The sequence below is a fragment of the Melanotaenia boesemani genome, chromosome 7 (genome assembly GCF_017639745.1).
Source record: "Melanotaenia boesemani isolate fMelBoe1 chromosome 7, fMelBoe1.pri, whole genome shotgun sequence".
Lineage (NCBI taxonomy): Eukaryota > Metazoa > Chordata > Actinopteri > Atheriniformes > Melanotaeniidae > Melanotaenia > Melanotaenia boesemani.
In genome coordinates, this window is record NC_055688.1 from 28,409,361 (window position 1) to 28,433,978 (window position 24,618).

A 24,618-nucleotide genomic window follows, 5' to 3' on the forward strand; every position below is an offset into this window, starting at 1 on the left:
ATGCAGAGGATGTGTTGTCATATTAAACCTTATGTGCAACATTCTTCTTAAGGACATTAAAGTATTCCTGAGCACAGAGCCAATCTTCTTTATCAGTTCATTCATACTGATGTCACACCAGAAACAGAGAAGAACTTGTCCAATAAATTACTTTTACATGCTCAGGAAATTATATTTTATTTATTTACAGCAATGTTATATAACTATAACATCTCCTATTTTCAGTAAAACTGTATCCAAATCTTAAATTGTTTGCAAGAGAATGAAAACAGAAATTATATGCACAATTGTTTTGTGAGGTTATTGCAAAATTTTATTTAAAAAGTCATGAAAAAGTGCTTTTGTCTGTATTGCAACTGATCGTCCACATTAAATATAAAGACACAGAAAAATAAAAATACAGAAACATTCATCACCAGAAGTACTACAAACCATAGCATAGAAATAGATTTGGCATGATAAACATACAACACACATTTGATTGAACTCAAATTTTCTTGCCAAGCATAAAAGCAAATACTGTCAGGACCCCAGGAATCATTTATGTACTTTTGTTAGAGAAATTGTTGAAGTGGTCCACCCCACAAGCCAACACTGTCGACTGAAATTTCCTGGGTCGATCAGGATCCTAACAGCAAAACAAGAAGAAGAAAACAGTCAACAAGATGCAAGTGCAACAAACTAAAATGACAACCAGAAAATATGTATGTCTCACCTCTATGGGATATGCACAGGTGGGAACATAACGGATCACAAAGCCACAGCGTCTCTTCTGGGATGTGTTGGAATCACTTCCATGGACAAGAAATCCATCATGAATCTGTAAAAAAAAAAAAAAGATTTATTTATTTTATGGTTCTATTGTTGGATAAACTGTTTTCAGACATATCTGTTATCTTTACCACTAAAATAAACTTACAGACATCTGTCCAGCTCTCAGAGGGCAAAACACAGCTTCCTCCATCTGCACCAGCTCTTCTGGGATCTCCTGGTTGACTGACAGCATGTTTCCAGAGCGGATGGCTTGGCGATGAGGCAACATGCCAGAGCAGTGAGTGCCTTCATGTAGGGCAGAAATGTTAATAAATAAGGAAGAAACCTGGTTTTGATAATTATTTTTTACATCCTGTTTTATTTAGCTGTCATAGATTTTCATATTAAGGTGGGAACCAACAGACACTTAATGTTTTAATTTAGCTACAGCTGAACCAGGACCACAGCCTCATGTGTTACATAGTAGGTACCTGGGATGACCTGAAGGGCCCCGTTTTCTTTTTCTGAGTCATCCAGAGCGAGCCACACTGAGACAACAGGACCACCAGCAATTCCCCAATATCTGTGAACGCAACAGTCACAGTTGTGACACACAAAGACACAAAATTAAGTACAACAAAATGTGCTTAGGTTTTTTTTTTTTAAGAACATCAGACTCACCTCATATCCTGGTGCCAGGCCACATATGGAAGTTTATTTTCTCCATCCTTCTCATCAGTTTCATTTTTGTTTTCTTCATGCCCAGCTGGTTTGAGTACAGGGTATTTACAGATGAAACGAGAATCCAGAAGGATGACATCAGAGCCCAGGATGGCTTGGATCACTTGCAGGACACGGGGGTGTTTGGTCAGATTCATCACCCATGGATACTGAAGGTGAACATTGTGGAGGCTGTACTGAGTGTAGTCTTCACCTGTGGACGCATAAAAATACGTTATGTATGCCTTTTTTTAACCAGAAAAATCACAGTTTTCTTTCTTTATTTAAACAGGTTTTACTGTACAAAAAGAGCAACTTGGGTGTGTCAGAAAATGTGTAAGGCCACTAGAGGAATGCCGTATAGCCAAGCCTTCACTGTTTCTGCCATGACCCTTTTTAGCCTATTTTTGATTCACAAAATGTGTTCCATTATCACTATAGATTGATCATCCACGTGTTGCAAAAGGTTTTCTTTCAAATAATTCAACCATGATAAGTAAATACTTATTCTATCAGACCACTTTTCTTTAATGACCAGCTGTGTCTCTCACAGCTGGTCACTATCTTATCAATACATTATTTTTCCATCAGCATGCACTCATTTAAGAATTGGAATTGAAAACTATACTAAATAAATCCTCACAGCTGCACATCTGTCTGTTTTTTCCTGCTCCTGTTTTCTCTAATGCTCTTTTTATTAATGCTCCCTTTGCATCAGCAGATCTTCATTTGTTACTTACCAAATTCCTCCTCCAGCTTAGAAAAGGCCTGTCTGGCTTCCCTCAGCTCCGTCTCATTCAGCACCGGCAGCGGTGAGAGGAAGCCCTGCTGGTTGTAGCTCTCCTGGAGTTTCGTCGTGGATGTAGTCATCTTTGCTGGTTTCACTACTGGTGCCTCAGAATTTTTGCTCCAAGATTGGAAAGGCTGATTGTGATGGTGGCGGTTTAAAAAGTTGAACAGAAAGAGTGAGTGAGAAATAGAGAGGATATTTAAGAGCGGTAAAATCCAGTGATGGTTTCATATTTATCCTGCTTTCCGTCATCATTTTATAAATGCATAAAAAATACATTCATAGTAGTAAATAAAATCCTGTTCTTTGACACCAAAATAACCCCGGAGACCACACCTCATTACATGACATTAGGAGTTGTGTGTGTGTGTGAGTGTGTGTGTGTGTTTCAATCTGCCGAGTAAAATAGTTTGAGATCAACATCGCCTTTGTTTAAATGAATGTGACTGTGCTGAAAACAGTCATGCACTCAGACTGCAGAGATGTAAAACTATCTAGAAAGTATATTGAAAGAAAAATAAAGTTAATTTAAAGGCAGCCTTGTCTCTACCTAAAATTCAAACTTATTGCATCCTTATTTACCTTTTTTCTAACTGTTCAAGTACTGTTCAACTACAGCAGAATATGAAATTGTCTCCTTACCTGTCTGCTGTGCAGTCTGAGTTTGGACTCTGCTCAGCTCCTCCTTGGTTGAGATTATATACTAATCAGAGCATCTTGTGGAAATTCCTACTCCTGAGTCAACATCTTAAAATATAATCATGTGCAACAATCCTTTCATATGCTGAGCAAACATTTCCGGGAACACAGAAGGAAGGAGGAAAATCCATTACATAGGTGTGGAGAGTTACTGAAAGGTGTAGTCATAAACAAAGTAATCTGAAACCTCTTCTTTTCAGATACTTGTGGGACACCTTTATTCCACTTACAGGGCTTCCTATTGTCTTTACTGTTTCACAGATGTGAGGACTTGCTGTTGTTTCTGAATTTAATCTCAGTGAATCAGTACTGTACAGCAGAACTCATAGCTGCATCAGCCCAACTTTTCCACTCATCACCACCTTATATTAAAGTTTTACATTCCTGCTCAGAGATTCAGAGAGTGAGCAACGACCAAATGAAAATGAGGAATAATGATGTCTTCAAGCTGTTAATATCAGCCGTTTTACCTGATGAAACAATTGTGTTTTTACCATTTTTTACCATTTTTTACCAACTGTTTTTAACCTTTAACATTTGATTGTTTTTCTTTAACACTATATAACAATGCCCACATGTTTGGTCCCTGTCAAATAACCAAAGTATATGAAAACACATGAATTATGCTGGTCATATTGAGTAATATTTAAACTTCTGGCTATTTGCTTGAATACTGTGATAAATGAGTTTGAGTATGTAGCTTGTTACAATGTGACACTGCCCCCTGCAGTCTCACATATTTTATTTTTTACCCTTCATGATGCCTGTTCATTTTGTACTCTACATAAATCATATAATAAGTTAATGGAATACAACTTAGTATCTGTAACAGGAACAATTTAAGCTTGCTGAGAAAATAATTTACAGAGGAAAGCCCCTGGCCCCACACTTCATATCTGTTGTTGCGTTGATACACGCCAGTGGTTTAGATTCAGATAAAGACAGTGATCCGGAAGTTTATTATTAGGCATTGGGTAATTAGAGAATAGATCATTTAAAAAAAAATTAAAATCTCTAATTAAAGAGGTAATAAAGAAATAAAATAAGCGAGCAGGCACTGTGGCTTCAGTCACCAAACAGTTTTTATAGAAAAGTCAGAAAAAATTCATGTCAAAGAAATAGGGATACTTGTCTTTTTTGTATGATTTCAGAATGTACCAAAATATACTTTAACCTTTAAAGGTGAACTTACTCTGACTTCTTCTAAACTTTTCAGTGCACATGTACAATAATTTACTGTTTAAATGCTTATTGCACAACTTATTGTTCTCCAACAGGATGAATAAATGAAAAACAAACAAAACCTGAAATGGACCACTCACTGTTCTGGTTCAATGAAAACTTCTACTTAAACAGTCCTGCTCATCATTCTGTTCACATTTTGACATCACCAGAACAAGACGACACCTAACATGTGACAATTTATTGAAACATTGACATTTTATGTTGTGGTATACACACCACTATTATTAGCTTTCGGTTCAATGAATTGTTTGAGATGGAGAAATTACCATTACATAATTCTACTTAAATATCCTACATTCACAGAATAACATCAGCGTTTTATACATAGCCTGTCTTCCTTTCACACATGTTCAACACTGACGTGTTTTCATCCCGTTCATCTTATTAACGAGTCGTTTATCGTAAAACACATTTCTCTGTCTTTGTGCTCATTGTATTTGACTGTCATGTGTTTGTCTTTCTCTACATTTTTTAACAATTCAAATTCCCAAACATGCTTTTCAGTGTCTCAACGTGAGATAAAATCTAAAGAGAAATAGTCAAGTTCTTTGCTGTGACACCTTAAACTAAATGATAAAAATCAATACCAATCAATAAGATTTAAAAGCAAAACAGGCCACAAAAATATTAAATATATACAAGTTTCAAGCAGTAACTTTCAAATATTTATTCTTATTTATTTCTTAGAGTCATTTAAAGAGTCTCTGAAGCATCATGTTTCCACTTCAACAAACATATGAAGGAATAACAGATTTAACAATGTGAAGACAAATCTGTCATTTTCTATCTTTATATTGTTTATGTTGAATATTTTTTATGATATGAAATATTTTCTCACCTCTAACAATTTTATCTCTTTAATCTGTAGAGAATATTTGGAGCTGTGAAGCTCAGCATTGTCTTCATGTATCTTCAGGCCATCTGCAGTTTCCAGCTCCAGCTCCAGAAAATGTTAGAGAATTAAAGATCATCAGCACTGAAATATAAACTTGATGCTTGTCTGTAAACTTGTGAAATTTACTGGCGCCATAAATATTCCTGAAACCAGTTTTCTGTCTTGAAAGAACATAAAGTCTAAATTTTATTATTCCTGTTAAGTAATATCTTTACCCTTATTTGGTGTATTTGAAGTTTGGTTGTACCAACGTATTTTATCTTTTAATGGTCATCACTATTACAGCAAGGAAAGACATTTATATATTTATTTGTTTCAAGTATCTTCTCTTAATTAATGAAAGTTTTTTTCTCCAGCTACAGAACTTTGGTCTAAAACTCATAAATGAACTGATGACAGAAAAAAGAGATGTTTATATGGACAAGGAATAACTGAAAGAAAGAGCTACGGAAAGAGGAACTTGTGATAGAAAATTTATCATCAGGAAGATCAGTTTCCAACAAAAGCTTCATTGTTCACGACATTTTGAGGAACTACATTTTATGCAAGATGACACATCTGATAAATGTTTACCTGAAATTCCTTTACATGTTAAATTTAAAAAAATATAAAGTGGATTCATTGACTAAATGAGCAACTATATCACATGAAGTGTTTCCACGTTAACCCATTAGACATGATGCAACATGAGTGTGTAAATCTTTTCAGATTTGGTGGAACATTTGTCTGTATTTACCTTTAAATAAATTATTTAAAACAGTATACTCTCTCTTCCTGTTGATCATGTTTTCTCTGAGAAAAGATCTACAGTAGATAGTTTAATCTGGAAAGGCTTCAGGTTTTAGAAGGTTTTGTTAGAAACATCTTAGATTTATAATAAATTAAGACCTAACAATATTATTACTTTTTGCTACAAAACAAAATGGAAATAAGAGCTTTTTGGATATGAAAAATGATGTTGATTAATGTTGACTTATTACGTTTTCATTCAAACTCTTTTCACTGCACATTATATCAGTGTTTGAAAATTGCCTAAAACCTTCAGGTTTAAAACAATTAGAAAAATTAAATCTTTATGTTTTGTAGGAAATGTTTACTTGACTGTTATGTTGAATAATTCTTCCAGAATTTAGATTAAACATTAATAATCCATTTCTAGGAGAAAATATGAAATACATGCATCATCTGCATTACATTTGTTTTTATCTGAGATACACAAGCAGGAATATATGTAGCACATCTGAACATAGGTGTAAGTTAGCAATAAACTAGCTAGAAGGATAAAGTGCATTTGTTGGGCTTTTCTGTCCACCTTTAACTAATAGATGAGTGATGAGCGTCAGCTGGAAACTGTTCTTCTTTTATCTTTAGCATCATCAATGCAAACTGCAGTAAAATCCTGATGCCACTGTCATTAGCCCTTAATGTTTTTTTTTTTTTACTGATTTTTGTTCCTTTTTTGTAATTTAAGGTGTTTCACCTACAAATCATAGTAGTTTGTCAAGGCCTAAAAAGATAATAATAATAAAAAAATCTTCAAGGTGATGAACACATGGTTTGGTTTTGAGTCAAATTCTCTAGAAATAAAATATGAAGTTAATCTCTGCATGTGTTTGTTAACCAACATATAAAAAAGAAGGATGGATGATCACAGGGAGAAATATCATTCATACTGTGTGAAATGAAGGTGTGAAGCTGAGCAACGACCAAATGAAAATGAGGAATAATGATGTCTTCAAGCTGTTAATATCAGCCATTTTACCTGATGAAACAATTGTGTTTTTACCATTTTTTACCAACTGTTTTTAACCTTAAACATTTGATTGTTTTTCTTTAACACTATATAACAATGCCCACATGTTTGGTCCCTGTCAAATAACCAAAGTATATGAGAACACATGAATAAGATATGTTGGTCATATTGATAACTATACAAACGTCTGGCTATTTGCTTGAATACTGTGATAAATGAGTTTGAGTATGTAGCTTGTTACAATGCGACACTGCCCCCTGCAGTCTCACATATTCTATTTTTTACCCTTCATGATGCCTGTTCATTTTGTACTCTACATAAATCATATAATAAGTTAATGGAATACAACTTAGTATCTGTAACAGGAACAATTTAAGCTTGATGAGAAAATAATTTACAGAGGAAAGCCCCTGGCCCCACACTTCATATCTGTTGTTGCGTTGATACACGGCAGTGGTTTAGATTCAGATAAAGACAGTGATCCGGATGTTTATTATTAGGCATTGGGTAATTAGAGAATAGATCATTTAAAAAAAATTAAAAATCTCTAATTAAAGAAGTAATAAAGAATTAAAATAAGCGAGCAGGCACCGTGGCTTCAGTCACCAAACAGTTTTTATAGAAAAGTCAGAAAAAATTCATGTCAAAGAGATAGTGATACTTGTCTTTTTTGTATGATTTCAGAATGTACCAAAATATACTTTAACCTTTAAAGGTGAACTTACTCTCACTTCTTCTAAACTTTTCAGCGCACACGTAGAATAATTTACTGTTTAAATGCTTATTGCACAACTTATTGTTCTCCAACAGGATGAATAAATGAAAGACAAACAAAACCTGAAATGGACCACTCACTGTTCTGGTTCAATGAAAACTTCTACTTAAACAGTCCTGCTCATCATTCTGTTCACATTTTGACATCACCAGAACAAGACGACACCTAACATGTGACAATTTATTGAAACATTGACATTTTATGTTGTGGTATACACACCACTATTATTCTGTTCAGTAAATTGTTTGAGATGGAGAAATTACCATTACATAATTCTACTTAAATGTCCTACATTCACGGAATAACATCAACGTTTTATACATACATATATATATATATATATATATGTGTGTGTGTGTGTGTGTGTGTGTGTGTGTGTGACAGACTAATAATAGAAATATAAAAGTAAAATATATATATTAGATGTTTTAAATAAAGTACCAGAGTTGGCAAGTATAAAAATTGTTTGTAAAGCTTGATTTTCTTTCATCTTAGATTATAATATGAAGCTTTGCATAATATTGGTAAAAATTTGAGTTCCTCATACAAGAAGGATTCATTCATACATTAATAATCAACTTGCTACTCTGTATGATCATGTGTTTCTTTCCCATGAAGCCTCAGCCCAAGTCTTTGTCCCTGTTTGGGTGCTTTGGACAAAGTGGGTGGTGCTGCTTTTTTTTCTCTCTGCTGTGTGTCTTCTTGTCTCCCTCTAGTCGGTCTTGATCATTATTGCAGCGATGGATAAGCACTGGGTCCTTGTTTGGAGGTGTTTTCTGTAACAACAGGCGCTGCAGCATCTGTTTGTCAGACCGCTCCCGTCTAAAATCATCCTCATAAATCTTGAGCTGTAGCAATTTCAGAACAACAAACAGTATGATTGATAAAGATTATGAGATTCCAGGGACAAATAAATATCTTCATGGTACTTAAGGAAAAGCTCAGAGTGTGTTTGTCCTAAAAATAAGATATTATAAATCCTTTTCGGAGATTTGGGAAAAGTGACAATAATTCAAAGTTATATGATGAGTGTTCTTCAGTCTACATCAGAGCTTAATTCACTATTTAATTACATGTGCTTAACCCTATGACATCAAACGTACTGGCAGGTGTTGTGTTCTTGGTACAATTCAGTGTTTTGCTAAGAAAACTTTCACCATGATGTTCAATGGATGTTACTGTGACTTTTTTCACCTGATTAAACATTTTTGCCCCCCAAAAACCAAGATCTACAAAAATTTTGCGCATACATTTCTGTTTGGTTAAGAATTACAAAAACACATAAGTGTGTGCACAGGTGATAAAACACTACCTGTTCTTGCAGCAGCGTCACCTGCTGGCACATTTCTTCCCTCTTCTTCCTCAGCCTTCGGTTCTCCTGCAGCGTGTGCTTGTGATCATTGTGCTCTGTCTGATATTCTGCTTCATAAATCTCCGTCTGCTGACACATGAACATGAACATGGCAGTGGGCTGGTGTTAAAACCATATCTTGTGAGCTGCAAATAAAGGTCTTGTGAATTTCTGAGCAGCAGAGTCACCACTTGGTGGTGCAGTTCACCATCTCACTGAAACCTCTGTTTAAGCATTAAGCAAATCTTTACCCAGCAACAGTGACTTGACATCAGTTTGGTTCTCTTAGGTAGAAATATGTAAAACATTATTTGATGCTGTGCTGAAGAAAGCAGCCCACCTGACATCGCAATGCCTCCAACTGCTCTTTTAAATCTTGTACTTCTTGCTGGGAGCTTCCCAATGCTCCCAGTGAGGTATTGCCTTGGTATTTTCCCTGCCATCTTGCCTCTGAACTGGAAGAAACTGGGGGAAAGGAGGATGAAGCATTGTATCCTGAAACATGGCTGCGTGAGATATCGGGCCCTCTGTGGTTATTAATGGTGGGGTATGACCCAGGATAAATCATCCCAGCACTAAAGCTGCCCTGTGGTGGAAAATATAAGGTGAGGCAATGAGCAACACTCTAATCATAAAGTATAGAATATTGAAAGAATTGACAGGAGGAATACCTGTTTGGCAGGTTTGCAATCTGCCTCTTGGTGATGCATCCTGCTCTCCAGTAACCTGATATATTCTTGCAACTCCTGGTTCTTCTTCAGCTCCATCATCAGTGCCTGCTCATAATACTCCTTAGCACTCTGCAATTTAAAATAATCCACATGTAAACCACACTCACTGCTGTATATAACAAGGAATTCCCCCAGGTACTATGTTTACACCAACTTTCAATGCAGTAAACATGTGGTCGCGCGGGTGTTTACTTGTTGGTGTTCAGCTTTGAGGAGCAGTCGGCTGTTTAGCTGTTTGATGGCACTGTTCTCCAGCTCCAGAGCTTCCAGTCTGCTCTGCAGACTCAGTGTGGCACTGCGGTAAACCTGGTCCCAGTCCTCATTCAGCTTCATCAGCTGTGACACACCATCATCATCACATAATAGTCATCACAGTCAAGGCCTCCACTGCAGTGATCAATAACGTCATTCATTTCTCCATTACTGCTCTCATTCTCAGTGTGCCTCCACAACAATGTAGGCATCAGAAATGAGGCGCCTCATTCTATTCTCTGGATGTCTCTAAATCTCTAAATACATTACAGTTACAGTTATTAAGCAGCGTTTAATTAAAATCGGGAGGCTAAGGTTGAGTGCAAAAAATGTATGTTAAATCATAAATTTTAACAGCTTTGCAGCACTTTTCACAAAACACCCACTTCCCTCCTCCAGTTTTTGGAGAAAACGAAATGTAATTGCCAATATCAGTAATAAAATGTGAGGCGGTATAGAATCTTCACTGGTTTATTGAGTTGCTGTACCTCTTTGTTAACTCTACGGAGCTCAGTATTCTTGTTGAGCAGCAGCAGTTTCTCCTGGTCAGTAGAGGTGACTGTCAAACTCTCAGTGATCAGAGTGACCTGCTCCTCGGTGGACAGCAGTCTGTCACCTATAGACCTCAGATTGTCTGTCCTGCACATACACAAACACACAGGCACAAAGAATGAGGACACTATGTTCCATAAATAAAAGTCATGGTGATGAACATTAGAAGAGGATTTCTATTATTAAGCAAACACTTGCATGCACAAAGAAAGTCAGGGTACTTCTACACCCACTCGGATAGAGTGCACTTACAGAGAATCGAAAAGCAGCTATTATGCACACCCACCCACACACATGCACAGTCACATTATGCACTCAAGACACTCAGACAAACACACGCAAGCACATTGTGATGCATTTCTCAGAATCTGCTCTGCTGGCCAATCAAAGCCTCAGTTTAAAAATCAGATGTATATGTGCACTAATAGCCTTTGGAAACAATGTGGGTGATGATCCCAGGAAAATGTTGATTTCTGCTGAACCCCTTGCAGAAAAGAAAAATATTTGCATGGATTAATTAGCTGAAGTAGCTCCTCTTACTAGCTCCGTTGCATAGTCTGGTTTAATAAAAAAAGCTGATGGGGATACAGCAGTAATGCCCTAAGGGAATCTGTTCACTAGTCAGGAGCACACACAGCTCTGCATGAAACCCCTCCAGGGCTTCTTCATACAAACATACTGTTGGACTACTGTAACCTCACAGAGTTTAGAACTACAAAGAGTCACAATCTACAATCACCTTTCATCCCCCTTAAGGCTAAACTCCTCCACAAATACATGCTTTCATCCACTTATGTACAGTGTCCTGCTTTCTAAAAAACCCTGAGTTACACAATATCAGAGAGCAGCATTGCCAGGTGAGGGTAAGTGGATACATGCTACTACATCTAATGCCAAAATAACAGTTAATTTTACATGTAAAATCGCTATTTTGTTCTATATTAAGAAAAGTTAAGCAGGAACAGCTGTGAGATGAAAAATTATAGGAACAGTTAAAGATAAAGTTAGCTTATCTTAGCCTAGCTTTGCTACCAATAGCTAACACTAAGACATGTCATTAGTAAGAGCAATTATTTTACCTATGTTTTTGGCTTTTTTATAATATGGGCTTCAATTTTATTTTGTGAAGTTTTGTCCTTGTTTTTAGAATAGACAAAAAAAAAAGGTACAGAATTCAGTTGACTACCTCTAAGCAGAGCACATTAGCTGTTTCCTTGGATCCTTTATGCTAAGCTAAACTAAGCTAACCAGATGCTGGTGCTAATATTTTTAAAAGTAATAAGAATCATAAAAACCACATTTTCCACAATTTGCCAATTTTCTTGGTATAAAAATATATTTTATGGCTAGCCTAATAGAACTATGTTTCATATTGCAGTATGAACATAATGTGGTATATGTGCTCCTGATAAACCTTAAACAATTACATTTTAATAACTGCCGGAAAAGGTGATATTTTTATCCATAAGAAATGTTGTATTCCAGTTATATGTTTTTCAACAAATTTGTTGTCATTTGTATGAAACCTATATTCAGTACGACCTATCAGGTATATAGAAAATGTTTCTTTGTATGAAGGGAAAGTTAAAATAATTATCTAAATATACATCTTGTACTCTGTCTGCTTTCCCCAATATATGAAATTACGTTGAATAATGATTCCACTAATAGGTGAATCATTCACTGTAAACCTTCAGCTCTGCAGTTTGGGAAGTTTATGATTAAGGCAGAAGTAAAATTGAAACAATGAAATGAAAAATAGTCTCATTTTAGAGGCCAGTATACTGGCAAAAAATGAGTCAGCCATGCCCAATACCCTGTCTTGGCAAGTTAGCGCTGTGGATTCAGCTGTCCTATTGGGACCACTGAATGTCTCTCTGATCCAGTGCTTTTGGATTTTCTGACAGTCTATGCACACTGTATGACCCAGTTTCCCTAAGTTTTCAGTTGGATGGACACCAAAATGCCACTGCTTTTTATCAGCAAATTGATAGCTCACTGTCTTGGCATATAATAAAGAGGGAGATAATATCTTTTTATCTTTGCTGGAGGCAACCCTGACGAATTTCACTCTGGATGTATCTCTGTATGTTACCAGCCAATGGCCACAGCTGAATCCCCTAACAGGGGACTTTGTGGACTTTCACCACTTCAACATTTAAAACAAACTAAACATTTGGGTAATCAGTGGGGACACGGCCCTTACCAAGTGAGCCCACATGAAGAACAATGGCCATGTTCATGAAAAAACCAAACGCTTTCTCACAACGAAGGCTTAGAATTATGTAAGAGACAGCAATTATGGTTTTACAACATAATGGAATCAATGAAACAACTAAATGAGGCCTACATCTTTATGACCTCATGGGAAACTCCACCATCCTTCTCCATTCTGACTTTTACTGAACTGAACATCTTCAAAAAGCTGTGTGAGCATATCTTTCAGTAATGGGATTTTAAGACAGATTTTAAAATATTGTAGAACATAGTAATACAATTAACAACAATAACAATAAGATATACAATGAAGTATATCTTACTGTATATACTTGATTATTCTCAAACCATTACATGAGGAAGATAAAAACATGGGGGTGGGTCAAATTACATCAACTTTTAAAACACTGACATTTTCTTACAAATAAAAAACACTGTAAAAGAACACAATATACCTCAACATGTAAAAGGCTGTTTTGGTAGATTGTTAGAGAGAAGACTTTCTTATGTTCCTGATTTAGACAAGTAGCGCATACAAACCATAATTCTTCAGCTGATTTGTGTTCCTCTTGGCTCTGGGAGAGGCTGTTGTCACTCTTAGGTGAAGTGTCTTTCTGTGTTCTTGCTGCTTCTGATGAGGCTGATAAGGAAGATGACAAAGAATGCAGGTCTCCATCCATGACCGATGACATGTCTGAATCTTCATCAAGTATTTGACAGTCTCTTTTCACAAAGCCTCCGTTCAGCGCGTGGTGGAATATACAAACAGTGTAGTCAGTATTGATACAAAGCAAAAGAGGAAGTAGCCAAAAGCAAGAGCCACATGACGCATAGGAAAGGAAGTGACAAGCAGTTTCAGCCTTATGTGACTGAGGGCCTGTCCCACTGTGGTTATTTAAATATTGTACCCTGCACTTTGTGATCACGCAGTGCTTTTTTTACTCTGTTAGCTTCACACCATTTGAAAAAACTGGGAAAGTCCGTTAGGGGCTAGATGTTTATATGTGCAGTATGTGCTGTGTTTCTAATTGTTTCTGTAACACTAATATGTGTGTGTGTGTGGGGGGGGGGCATTTATGCATAAATGCATAATTTTTCCAGTATAATACATTGTCAGACATGTAGCAAATAATAATGTTGGCATATACATTTATTCGTGAGACATAATGGTATGGTCAGGGGTGATTGCATCCACCAGTTTACTCATTAATTGGAGTGAGAAAAGTGAACTGCAACAGGTTAATTAGTAAATCACAGGTTCATTCAAGGGACAGCCAAATAAATTAAAGGATTTTTGTTAATTATGTTCCCCTTAACTGGGCTAAGCTGTCTTTTATTAACACTAAGACAATTAAATTGCCAATTTGTTTGTGGCACACTCTTCTCCAGAGTCGATGGGATTCAAGGCCACTTGTAGTAATACAATCTAAGAAGAATGTAGAGAGAAAAATAGAAAGAGGTCCTTAGTTCAGGTCATACAATAATGGTTTCTACTCATAACTGTTGGAAATTTGGGCTGGACTGCTATATATGAGTGTTCAGGTACAGAGTGTCAGAGTTTTTTTCAGTTTAGTTGGCGTTATTTGTTCATTCTTGTTTTTATTCCTCCCTTCCTCGAGGAAGAGCAGCAGCCCTGGGACTTAAGGTCCGGTATCGCATTAATTCAGTGCCTGGTTGTCAACTTTTCATGTTGACTTGGAGATCTGACAGCCCTAGACCACTATAGCCTTTTTTTGGGGATTTTCTGGAGAACATTTATGTTTTTGCTCCTGTTGTCTGAGCAATAAAAATGTTTGTGATTCCCTTCAAGGTTTTGTCAAGTGTTCTTTCTGAGTCGGCATTTTAGGGTCTTGGTTCAGTCAAAAACATGAATGAATGGAGCTAATTTATATTAGACAAATGTTAATATTTCAAACAAGAATAAACCCGTGAGCATCACCAAAATGTCTTTTAATACATTTGTTTTATTTGGTTTAATTAGAAGAAGAGTTTTATACACATACAGGTAGTCCTGACTTATGCTCATAGCCATGTAATCAGTGTCTGTGAGATTATTGTTACATTACATCATAATAATAATTTCATAATGTTGGACCAGACTGAAATCATGTGATGTTGCAAATATACTTAAGTTAAACTCAGTAATCTTTCAGTAATCTATTCAGCTGCCAGCAGAAGTATTCAGATAATGTGAACATATTAAATGTAAATTTAATTAAATGCAGAGTAATTCAATCAAATTCAATCATATTATATTTCTACCCATTCCTGTCCAGTTCATTATAATTTTTCTAAGGCTCTTCTTATTTAAATAAAAAAGTAGCCTAGCTAAGTAAACCAACAGATTGCAATGAATATTTGATTCTGGGTGGATCTTCCAAATCCAGTGATTACAGGGTTAACATACTAACTAAGGTATGTGGAATCTGAAATGTAGCCTTTGGGTCTTTAAATCTCTCTCAGCATTGCACGGTCTGACCTTGAGGTGAACTTGCTGAAACATCTACTTATGGGAAGACTGGAACTATAATGAATGTTTTCAACTTGTGAATAATCTTTTCTTACTGGTGACTGGACTGACTAAAGAAAGTTTTTTTAAAAAAAATTTCTGATCATTAATGAAAATTCCAACAGCAAATTCTTAATATTATTACACTGTAAACCACATTGGTTGGCTCTACTTAAAAAAAAATAGGCAAAATTGTTGCCTCAAAAGAAAAAAAAAGATGAAAATAATTTGAGTGATTTAGTACAATTAACTAAAATGGTTTTAGTTTGTTGAACTTTTACGAACTAAATCTACTTGGTTTTGTTGTAAATACATGAGGCTGTGGAAGAAACTTGATAAATTTTATATAAATTAGAAACGCTTCTTCACAAAATGTTGGTTTAATTTTCAACACACATGATGATTTCCCATTCATCATACTTAAAAGAACCTATGGACTCAAAATAGTTCTAGCATACCCAAATTAATTTACCATTGTTTTACTCACTTCCCAAGCTTTTCCCAAACTCTCTAGCTTTTCATCCATTAGGACTGAAAACAGTAAACATCCTGAGGCATAACTTCCACTCTTGCTCATTTCATGTGGTGTAACTTCCCCCAAAAAAAAGAAAAAAAAGAAAGAAAGAAAGAAAGACAGAAAGAAAGAAAGAAAGAAAGAAATGTGATGATGTAATGTAACAATAATCTCACAGACACTGATTACATGGCCATGAGTGTGCACACAGCTAGTTAAAGCACTTTTGCTTGGTTTGCATCTGTTCCTTGCAGCATGAAGTCAACATAACATGCAAACACACTTGTTTACAGAGTAAGTATATTGTTGTAATGTGGTGCTTAAAAGATTAATTACAAGTGGAGTTGAAAAGGTTTACTGTAGTCAGAAACAGTATCAAGCATCATGCTGCTTTACTGTTTAAACTTATTGCGAGGGAATGCAAAAGTATTGCATGGGAACGCAAAAGAAAAAATCTCCCCGTGTCCCTTTAAGTGGCTCCATACTGTGATGGTGCAGCAGTTACCTGGAGGATTGGTTTTAAAGACAGGGATGACCAGTCACTTGAGAGCAGTTAAATGACAACGCCGGCATTATTATAAATCCTTCATTTTCATCATCAATAAGCATTCGAACAGGTAAACTGCGTTTTTATGTCTAGAACATGCCTGTCTGGCTTAGCTAGGGAAAAAGGAGTGGCAACATTAAAGAAAAGAAAATATATTTTAAAGGTAAAGCAGTTTATAAAACAAAAAAGGAATAAAAGCAAAAGAACACAATCTGAAAACAAAATACCAAGAAAGCCCAAATCCAAAATATACAACAAAGTCAGTTTATACCATTGTTAAACTCAAGGCTGTTCAAGTGGCAAAGCTTAAGACTAACTAGTCACCATAGGTGTTCTAGAATGCGCCGCTAGGTGGCAGCAGCAATTGTAGTAGCAATTGAATTTCCCTTTGGGATTAATAAAGTACTTTTCATTTCATTCATTTCATTTCATAAGGACTTTAAAAACCACGACAGGTTAACTAAGTTCTCAGTTTAGCAAAACACACAGTTGCAAATCCAAAGCTCTCAAATGGCAAGCTGAACAACCACAGCTGCCCTAAATGACTTTCGGAAGCTGAAGTAGTGGAGTCCCATGTGGACAGCAGATGACTGAGCCAGTCCCAGGCAGATGGCACAGCCAGCCAGTCGTGGCACAGCCAGCTACATCCCGAGAAGATCCAGATAGCCGGCCAATCACCTGGTTGCAACCAAACCCAAAACTCTGAATCTGGAGGGGAAACTACTCCCAAAAGACAAAGAGAAACAGTTAGTTTTTTATTTATTTATTTATTTATAAATTAAATTTTTATTGTATGCTGGTGGATATAAGTCGGCCTTCTTTTGCCTCTGGTTCAATGAATCTTAGTCATAAGAAACTTACAGTTTTGGAATCTGTGAGATGTGAGCTTTCAGTAGAGGTGTCGTTTGACTGTGTTCATGCTGTCAGATGGAGACATAATTTGGGTTTACATACATACATATACACACACACACATATATATATATATATATATATATATATATATACTTCATCATACTTTGTGGAAATTCAATGCAATTACTACACAAAAAAACAGAAAAATTGCAAAAAATTTGTTTAAAAGTGTTAGTTCTTTAGAATTTTAAGCCGTGTATTAAGAACCATTGTGGATGGTCCAGAGAGCCACTTGTGGCTTCAGAGCTGCCGGTTGCAGACCCCTGATTTAGTGTTTGTAAACCAAAATTTACTGCATTTTCTTTATATAGCTATAGGCCTTCTTTTAAAGGTGTATGATGTAAAAACAAGTACTTCAAAGTATGATTGTGTAATTGCAATTATTACTAATCTGCCAAAGTAAAAGTAAAAGTGCAATTTTCCATTTGAATTATCTCTAATTTGTTCTTATTATTTTTAACTAAAATGAAATCATATCCACTAAATATATTCTATTAAATCCAATGTTATATTTTACAAGTTTGGTTAGTTTAAAAGTAAGGAGGAACAAGTAAAACAGGGGGCTTGGTCAAAGGTGTATTCTTTTTACCATTGAATGCAATGCCATGAGATGAAAGCGAGAGGCAACAAAACATGTCAGTGCTGCCCAGCATAGCTCTGACTTGCACCAGTGATTCCATTCACATGTCTGTGCCATCTATCATGGACTACAGTCAGAGAATTGCTGTGCCCAGCACAGACTTTGCTGGGAGGGAGCATTGCAGTGCCTTTATTGACCCAATCCTCTGTCAAAGCCAAGGACAAATGGGCTGCTACTCCATGGAGGGATTGATTTTTGGCCTAACAAGAGATCGTGGAGAGGAATCGCGAGTGTCCCATGAAGTGAGGATGACTGTGAGTGGTGGATAGTTCTGCTTTATGCCTTCTCTCCTATGTGTCTGCATGGAGTCCTTTATAGCCTAAAAGGGAAAAGTCTGGGTTTTAAAAATGGACATGATAAATTAGCAATCAGTATCTCTGCAGCTCAGCATAGAAAGTTTTTTTGTCTGCTGAGGCTCCAGCTATACTGTAGCTTAACAGAATTAGCTTGTGTCAGTGATTAAATTTGAATAAATGTTTTAGGTTCAATGGCAATGAACATCTCTGCATTTCAACTGAAAATGAATTCAAAATCAACTTTGTCGGGTCCATGTGCATGACTGTGTAGGTCCTGAAGCCTTTTTCCATAACTTAATATCTATTATTATTTGTATAACTAATTGTATTAGCACATCATCTTCTGATCTATGATAAAGCAAAGTGATTCACATGGCAATAAACATGCCAAACTGCATTCACCCACACTAACATGCATACAAAGACATCCTCATTTTAGTGCTTAATGTATGTGCTAATGGCATTGTGGGACCAGCACAGCAAAACTGCTGACTATTAAATTGGCACAGTGTCAGTTCCATTATATTTTAAATTCTTGGAATATCAAAGCTGATTTGCGTGTATGGGATGGGACTGAAAACACTAACAAGAGATGAAGACGAACAGGAGAATGTGTTAGTATCCAGACAGAAACAGCAAGGTCAAAGGTTAGCCATAATATAAAAGATTTATTTAATTAAAATTTTGATAGCATTGACCAGTGATATAATATAATATATATGACATATCAGATATATTATGATATAATAACTTCTTGAAAATGTTAATATGAAAAGAAAAGCACACAGAAAAACTTTTTTATTTAGAGCAAATTCACAATATTCAGCAGTGAGTGGCATCAACACTGGGAAATATACAGGAAACATACAAGTTGGCAGTGTTAAAACTGATACCAATCACACAAATGACCACATAGTAAAACAAAATTCATGCAGACCTTTGAAGATTTATATACATGAAAAACCTGCAGCAAATTCACTAGAAATAAAATGTTGCTGTCAGAGATAAAGCTTGTGCAGGCAGGGGGCCAGTACATCCTTCAGGACTTTAAAAGAGGGCTTGGCTGCTGTGCAATAAGCAATTCACAATAATGCAAGTTGAATTTATACATTTGATAACTTCAGAGCTTTATAGCTTATCAATGTGCCACAGTTTTATGACATTAAAGACAATGGAAGCATAAGAGCATTAAAGGGAAACTCCAAAACAGAGTTGTTTGAAGGTCTTGGAGAAGTAGTTCGGTCCATGCGAGAAGGTTGTATAAAGCCCAATTGAAGCTGCACAAACTCAGACAATTTAATGTCTCTTAAACTGCATTTAGTTGGGGCATAAAGTCTAAGAGATAGAAAATAAAAATAAACAGCTAAATAAATAAATGAACAAATAAAATATATGACATTACAGAGAAGCAAGACTAGCTAACTGCTGATTGTGTGAAACACTTCAATCTTGGACAGCATTCAGTGAATTTATTTTAGTCCAGCATCTGCACGAAATAAGGCAAAGGACTCCTTTGAAGGATTAGACTGGTGATGTTTTGTTTATTGTTGTCAACAAAACCAGTAAAAAGAGCATCACTGAATTCATCCAGCTATTAAGGTTTTATCAGTGAAGGATAAACCTGTTTATTCCTCTATGCCCTTTGTCCTACACAATTAAGCACACCATAACACTGGCTGATGCTGTTTTGGTGTATTTTAACTGAATCCCAGCTTCACTTGATGTCAAATATGTGTTAATCCACTTTAAATGCAGCAATGTTTGCATTAGAATTAAAGTGTAGCATGTGAAAATTGACTTGTGTTTTTCCCAAGGACATACCGATGAGCTTGCAGCTAAGAGAATTGCTCAGGGTGGAGAAATTAAACAATTCTAAGAAGCAGACTTTTGGTCTTGATTATTATAAGTGACTCTGACAAAATAAAAAAAAATAAATGACAGGATTTAACTTTTAGAGCTTTGTTTTGTTTTTATGGATTTTCTCACTATTCTGTTGCATTTCAAAGGCAGTTTCCTGCAGAGCAGCAGAGACTCATAGTTCAGCAAAGTTTTAATGTGACACTAGCTATTAATTTAGCCAGTTAATCAGAAATGCTCACCATTCTCCATTAACTAAGCTTTTAATGCTCACATTAAGAATTAATGTCACACTACTTTGCTCTTCAGCATGGATGAACTCATTAGAGACAATTTCTGAACATGGCTCTTCCCCGGCCCTGCCGTGACACAATACATCAAAGGTCCGGCTCACAGAGTCCAATATACTGTTTCAGAGAGTAAATGGAATCTTGTCCTTAATCATCTTTATTAGAATCTCCTGTGTAATTTAGATCACTATTTTACTTTGTTTTTCACATTATTTTTCATTAGTATTTGAATAATTAATTCCCCTCTTTTGCCCTCTCTTTGTCCTTTTCCACCCTTTCAATAAGACAAAAGGATGTGTGCCAAAAACTTTGCATATCTGGCCTAGACCTCCACTTTGTTTGTTATGACCCCCTATTTATCAGCTGCAGAAACTACTAGAGCTGACAAAGATATATTGCAGTACAGTGTTGCCCTGCTTCTTACACTGTGAACCACTATCTATGTGCGACAGGGAATTATAGTGAAATGCTCCCTGGATCTTTTCCAATTAATTAGAAATGGTGCAGAGCTGAAGTAGTGCTGCCTTTCACACTGACTTACACAGGGAGAGGATAGGGAGATACTAGTTACATAAATACAAACATGCGTGGCGAAAGAAAAAGTTAGAGGTAAGACTCAACCAAAGAAAGACTTGTGGCACAACAGCATTTTAATTATTTATTTACATATTTTCTTTTGTTGTTTTTGCTAATTTGTAGCGGTTAATTTGATTTGTGATTATCAACTTTGTGGCAATTATTGTCATTCATATGCTGATCAAGGGACCATACTGTGACCTTATTAAGAATGGAGCCAAGTATTGATCCTTACCTGCAGACTTCTGACTAGCCATGACAATAAGTGCTGCTGCTGCCATTGCAAAGCTTATCACATAGACACACAAGTCATATTTCCCTGCCAGCCCTTTATGGCATTACAACAGCTCACCTTTATGAATGAATACATTCAGAGCAGTGCAGAGTTGCTGAGACAAGAGAAATTCCCATTTTATTCATATCAGAACAGTGTTTGGTAATTATGGGACAGGAGTAAAGTTAATAAGACTTTCATTATTTATAGATTCATGATCGTATTTGTTTGCTGCACTAGGTTTTTGGTCAAATGCTGTGTGTGTGTGTGTGGGTGTGTGTGTGTTTGTGTATTACTGAAGGAATGTAAACTAAGTTGAAAATGTATGCTGAAAAGGGCGGGTGGCACTGAGCCTGCAGGCTCTGGATCAGCTTGACAGAATCAATGGGGTCAATGAACACAGGGTCCGACTGAAAGCAAACACTATACCAAATCCATCAGTAATCCACTATGTTTTTCTCCAATGAGTGTGTGTGTGTTTACACAGGGACAGGCACATGTAAATGTAAAGATCTCCATAATATACCCAGTGGGGAAATACAGAAATAAATAAACTTCTTGTCAGTGGTAGCAGGCAACTCTTTTCCTGTCCTTTTCATTCATGGCTCTAAGTTTAAAATTCAAAGCTGGCATAACTTTTACCATTGTCTAATTCTTAACATAACACAGGAATTAAAGCACCAAACCCCAAATTTATAGCACAGCAATATAAAAAAAAGGTTAAATTTCAGCTGAATCTGCATCTCCCATGAGCCTTTGCGGTCCAGCTTTGTTAAGTTTTGTAAATAGTCCCGCCCCCTCTGACAGAAACATAACATGTTTTTTTCTTGGCTGATCATTATTATTACACTGCACAATGTAGAATATTATTAGAAACAACTTATTTGTTTCACAAATGAAACACTGTTTATACAAAACATAAAATGATAATTAGTCACTACTAAAAAAGAGTGTGGAGTCACTGTGTGAAGTGAAACACCCTGAAGAAGGTGAGGACTATTTGCTCGAATTATCCTGTATTCTATTGGCTGGAGGAGGTTTTACAGACAGCTCCTTTAGCAACCCAAGAGAGAGGAAAAAATATCCAAGAGCAGAAGTTTTGAGAGAGCAGAGAATGTGTCTGAGTATGAGGGAAAGAGACCAAGTCTGAGCGCAGAGTTTTGAAAGGAAGAACAATATATTTGAAAGCAAGAGGGACTTTCCGAGTGTGAGATCAGAGTTTTGAGAGAGAGCAAGATGATATTTGAGCGTGAAAACCAGAAATCTTGCTCTCAAAGCAAACAATTACGCTCAAATTGTTTTTTGAAATTGAATTATGCTTAAATTCAAATAAAACAAAATTTATGCTGTTTTCAAAGTCAAAGCAAAAAGCACTGAGAGTGCTTCCTATTATGACCTCCTCAGGTGATGTGATTGAGCCTGTCTCATCGTTTAAGTATCTTGGGTTCTTAATTGACGATACGTTGTCTTTCAAGTATCATGTTGAGCAACTCGTCAAAAAGTTGAAGCTGCGTCTCGGTTTCTAGTTTAGAACTAAGTCTTGTTTTTCTTTTGCTGCTAAAAGGAGACATGTTGATGCTACTTTTATGCCTCTGATTGACTATGGTGATGTTTTATATATGCAAGCATCCTTGCAATGACTTAAGTCACTGGATGTTGTTTATCATGGAACATTGAGGTTTATAACTAATCTCAAAGCTATAACTCATCATTGTATTTTGTATGAAAGAGTTGGCTGGCCCTCGCTGCCTATTCATAGACAAAATCACTGGCACATCTTTATTTATAAGGCAATATTAAATCTGCTTCCCTTATACTTATGTAATGCTATCCAATCTAAAAGAAACAGTAGCTACAATCTTCGTTGTGTGACTCAGGATGTACTTTTGCTCTCTATACCCAAAGTCAGACTTAAAATGGGAAAAAGAAGTTTGCTGCTATTGGAATTTGCTGCATGATAAACCATGTCTGGGGGAACAGGTCTCCTTACAGCTTTTTAAAAGTTGAGGGCATTAAATGATAAGCCTTTAGGTTGTAAATGTTTTGACTAATATTATTTTTTAACTTGGAATATTGATGCATGTTTGTAATTTTATTTGTGGTTTTGATTGAATTGTAAATTGGTTTGCTGCTGTCTTGGCCAGGACACTCTTGTAAAGGAGATTCTTAATCTCAATGAGGTTTTTCCTGGTTAAATAAATAAAATTAAATGAAAAAAATGACATACCTTTTGGTGAAATTTTCTGTAAGCAATGGATTTTCTGGCTACCCCTCCTTTAAGTCAAGTACTGTAGAGTATAGGCTACTGTATGGTCCATTGGATACATACACCAAACTCTGCTGTGGAGCTTCTCAGTTCCTTCAGTTTTGTCAGTTTGTTTTCTGATTAATGACCCCCTTGCCTGGTCTGTGAATTTTGGTGGCATGCTTGTTGTGGAGCCATATTTTTTCAGTTTTGTGATGGTAGATTTAATATTGCTCAGTAGGATCTCCAAAGTTTTAGGAAAACCTTTATTTTTTACTTCTCAGCAACTTTGCCTCTGAGCTGTTTGGAGAGCTCCTTTGTCTTGATGGTGTTGTTTGCAGGGGCAATGTGGGGTTCAGTACCTCACCAAACAGCACTGACAAGTCATCCATTCACCAGCCCCTTGATTGATGTATGACTTTGTTACCTACCAGGCAACAGCTCCAGTATCATGGTGATAAATCCCACAAAAAGTGAACCGACTTCATGCCACAAAAAAAAAAAAAAAAAAAAAAAAACACACACACACAACTAAACCCAGAATTATGCCATCCATGAGTGTCATTGAATTAACGTTTTTTTAAATAAAGCTTAATTATATTTTAGCAGACAATCAGATTATTTTGAAAGACAAATGTCTACTTTGGGCTCTTTACATTTAGCTTTGCCTTAATCTCATTTGCTCAAAGCCAATATGAGTATTTGTGCAGGGTGCTGAGAAAGGATCAGTTACAATGAGCTGCCTAATAAATATGAAATGCCTGGATCATTAGTTGGATTAGATAGGGAAGAAAACTGCATAATCAGCCTAAAGAAGCACTGGAGTCAGACACTTGTCGATATGATCACATCAACTGACCCTCAGAGAGATAATTAGGTAGACAGTTGGAGACCAAGGTAATAAGAAAGAGACAGTGCACAGTGTTAAAGGGTTAAATCAGTAATAAAAGACAGAGCAGGCTGAAGCAATTACAGAATATGAGCATCTATTTAGCATTTAAATTGGATTGTTATTGCCATTGATAGTCGGTTGTTTAGTCTTGAACTTTGAAAAGGCCTGCAGGATGTGGAGTGGGGAAGGATAGAGGGTAAAAAGACAAAGGCTTGCTGCCAGTGTTGTTGAAAAAAACGTGAAGAGGGAAAACAGTGGAGATGAAGTAATACTTCTTTTCTGCATTGCCAAATTTATTGCACTGATAATACCTGACATCCAGGGTTGCAT

The 24,618-nt window shown here is 36.2% G+C and overlaps 2 protein-coding genes across 2 annotated transcripts; both read right to left on the reverse strand.

Annotated features, from left to right (window-relative positions):
- Positions 1-257: 257 nt before the first annotated feature.
- On the reverse strand, positions 258-3,021 carry LOC121643228 (L-proline trans-4-hydroxylase-like). The gene is made up of 7 exons (XM_041990538.1): positions 2,906-3,021; positions 2,214-2,397; positions 1,435-1,687; positions 1,245-1,336; positions 920-1,059; positions 716-820; positions 258-628 (listed from the first exon to the last, which is right to left on the reverse strand). The coding sequence occupies exons 2-7, from the start codon at positions 2,341-2,343 to the stop codon at positions 542-544; spliced, it is 807 nt and encodes a 268-aa protein (XP_041846472.1). The 5' UTR covers positions 2,344-2,397; positions 2,906-3,021; the 3' UTR covers positions 258-541.
- A 4,318-nt stretch (positions 3,022-7,339) lies between these two features.
- On the reverse strand, positions 7,340-13,568 carry si:ch211-153b23.7. The gene is made up of 7 exons (XM_041989312.1): positions 13,274-13,568; positions 10,453-10,603; positions 9,905-10,048; positions 9,653-9,781; positions 9,322-9,567; positions 8,943-9,068; positions 7,340-8,478 (listed from the first exon to the last, which is right to left on the reverse strand). The coding sequence occupies exons 1-7, from the start codon at positions 13,423-13,425 to the stop codon at positions 8,251-8,253; spliced, it is 1,176 nt and encodes a 391-aa protein (XP_041845246.1). The 5' UTR covers positions 13,426-13,568; the 3' UTR covers positions 7,340-8,250.
- Positions 13,569-24,618: the final 11,050 nt, after the last annotated feature.

Excerpts from the sequence above, each read along its gene's own strand:
- LOC121643228 (XM_041990538.1), bottom strand. The coding sequence starts at position 2,343 with ATGACTACATCCACGACGAAACTCCAGGAGAGCTACAACCAGCAGGGC. Across the intron at positions 1,337-1,434 it reads GCCTGGCACCAGGATATGAG|ATATTGGGGAATTGCTGGTG; the intron begins GTGAGTCTGATG and ends TTGCGTTCACAG. Across the intron at positions 629-715 it reads CCTGTGCATATCCCATAGAG|GATCCTGATCGACCCAGGAA; the intron begins GTGAGACATACA and ends TTTTGCTGTTAG.
- si:ch211-153b23.7 (XM_041989312.1), bottom strand. The coding sequence starts at position 13,425 with ATGTCATCGGTCATGGATGGAGACCTGCATTCTTTGTCATCTTCCTTA. Across the intron at positions 9,782-9,904 it reads TCAAAGCTGAACACCAACAA|AGTGCTAAGGAGTATTATGA; the intron begins GTAAACACCCGC and ends TTTAAATTGCAG. Across the intron at positions 9,568-9,652 it reads ATTGCAAACCTGCCAAACAG|GGCAGCTTTAGTGCTGGGAT; the intron begins GTATTCCTCCTG and ends TTTCCACCACAG.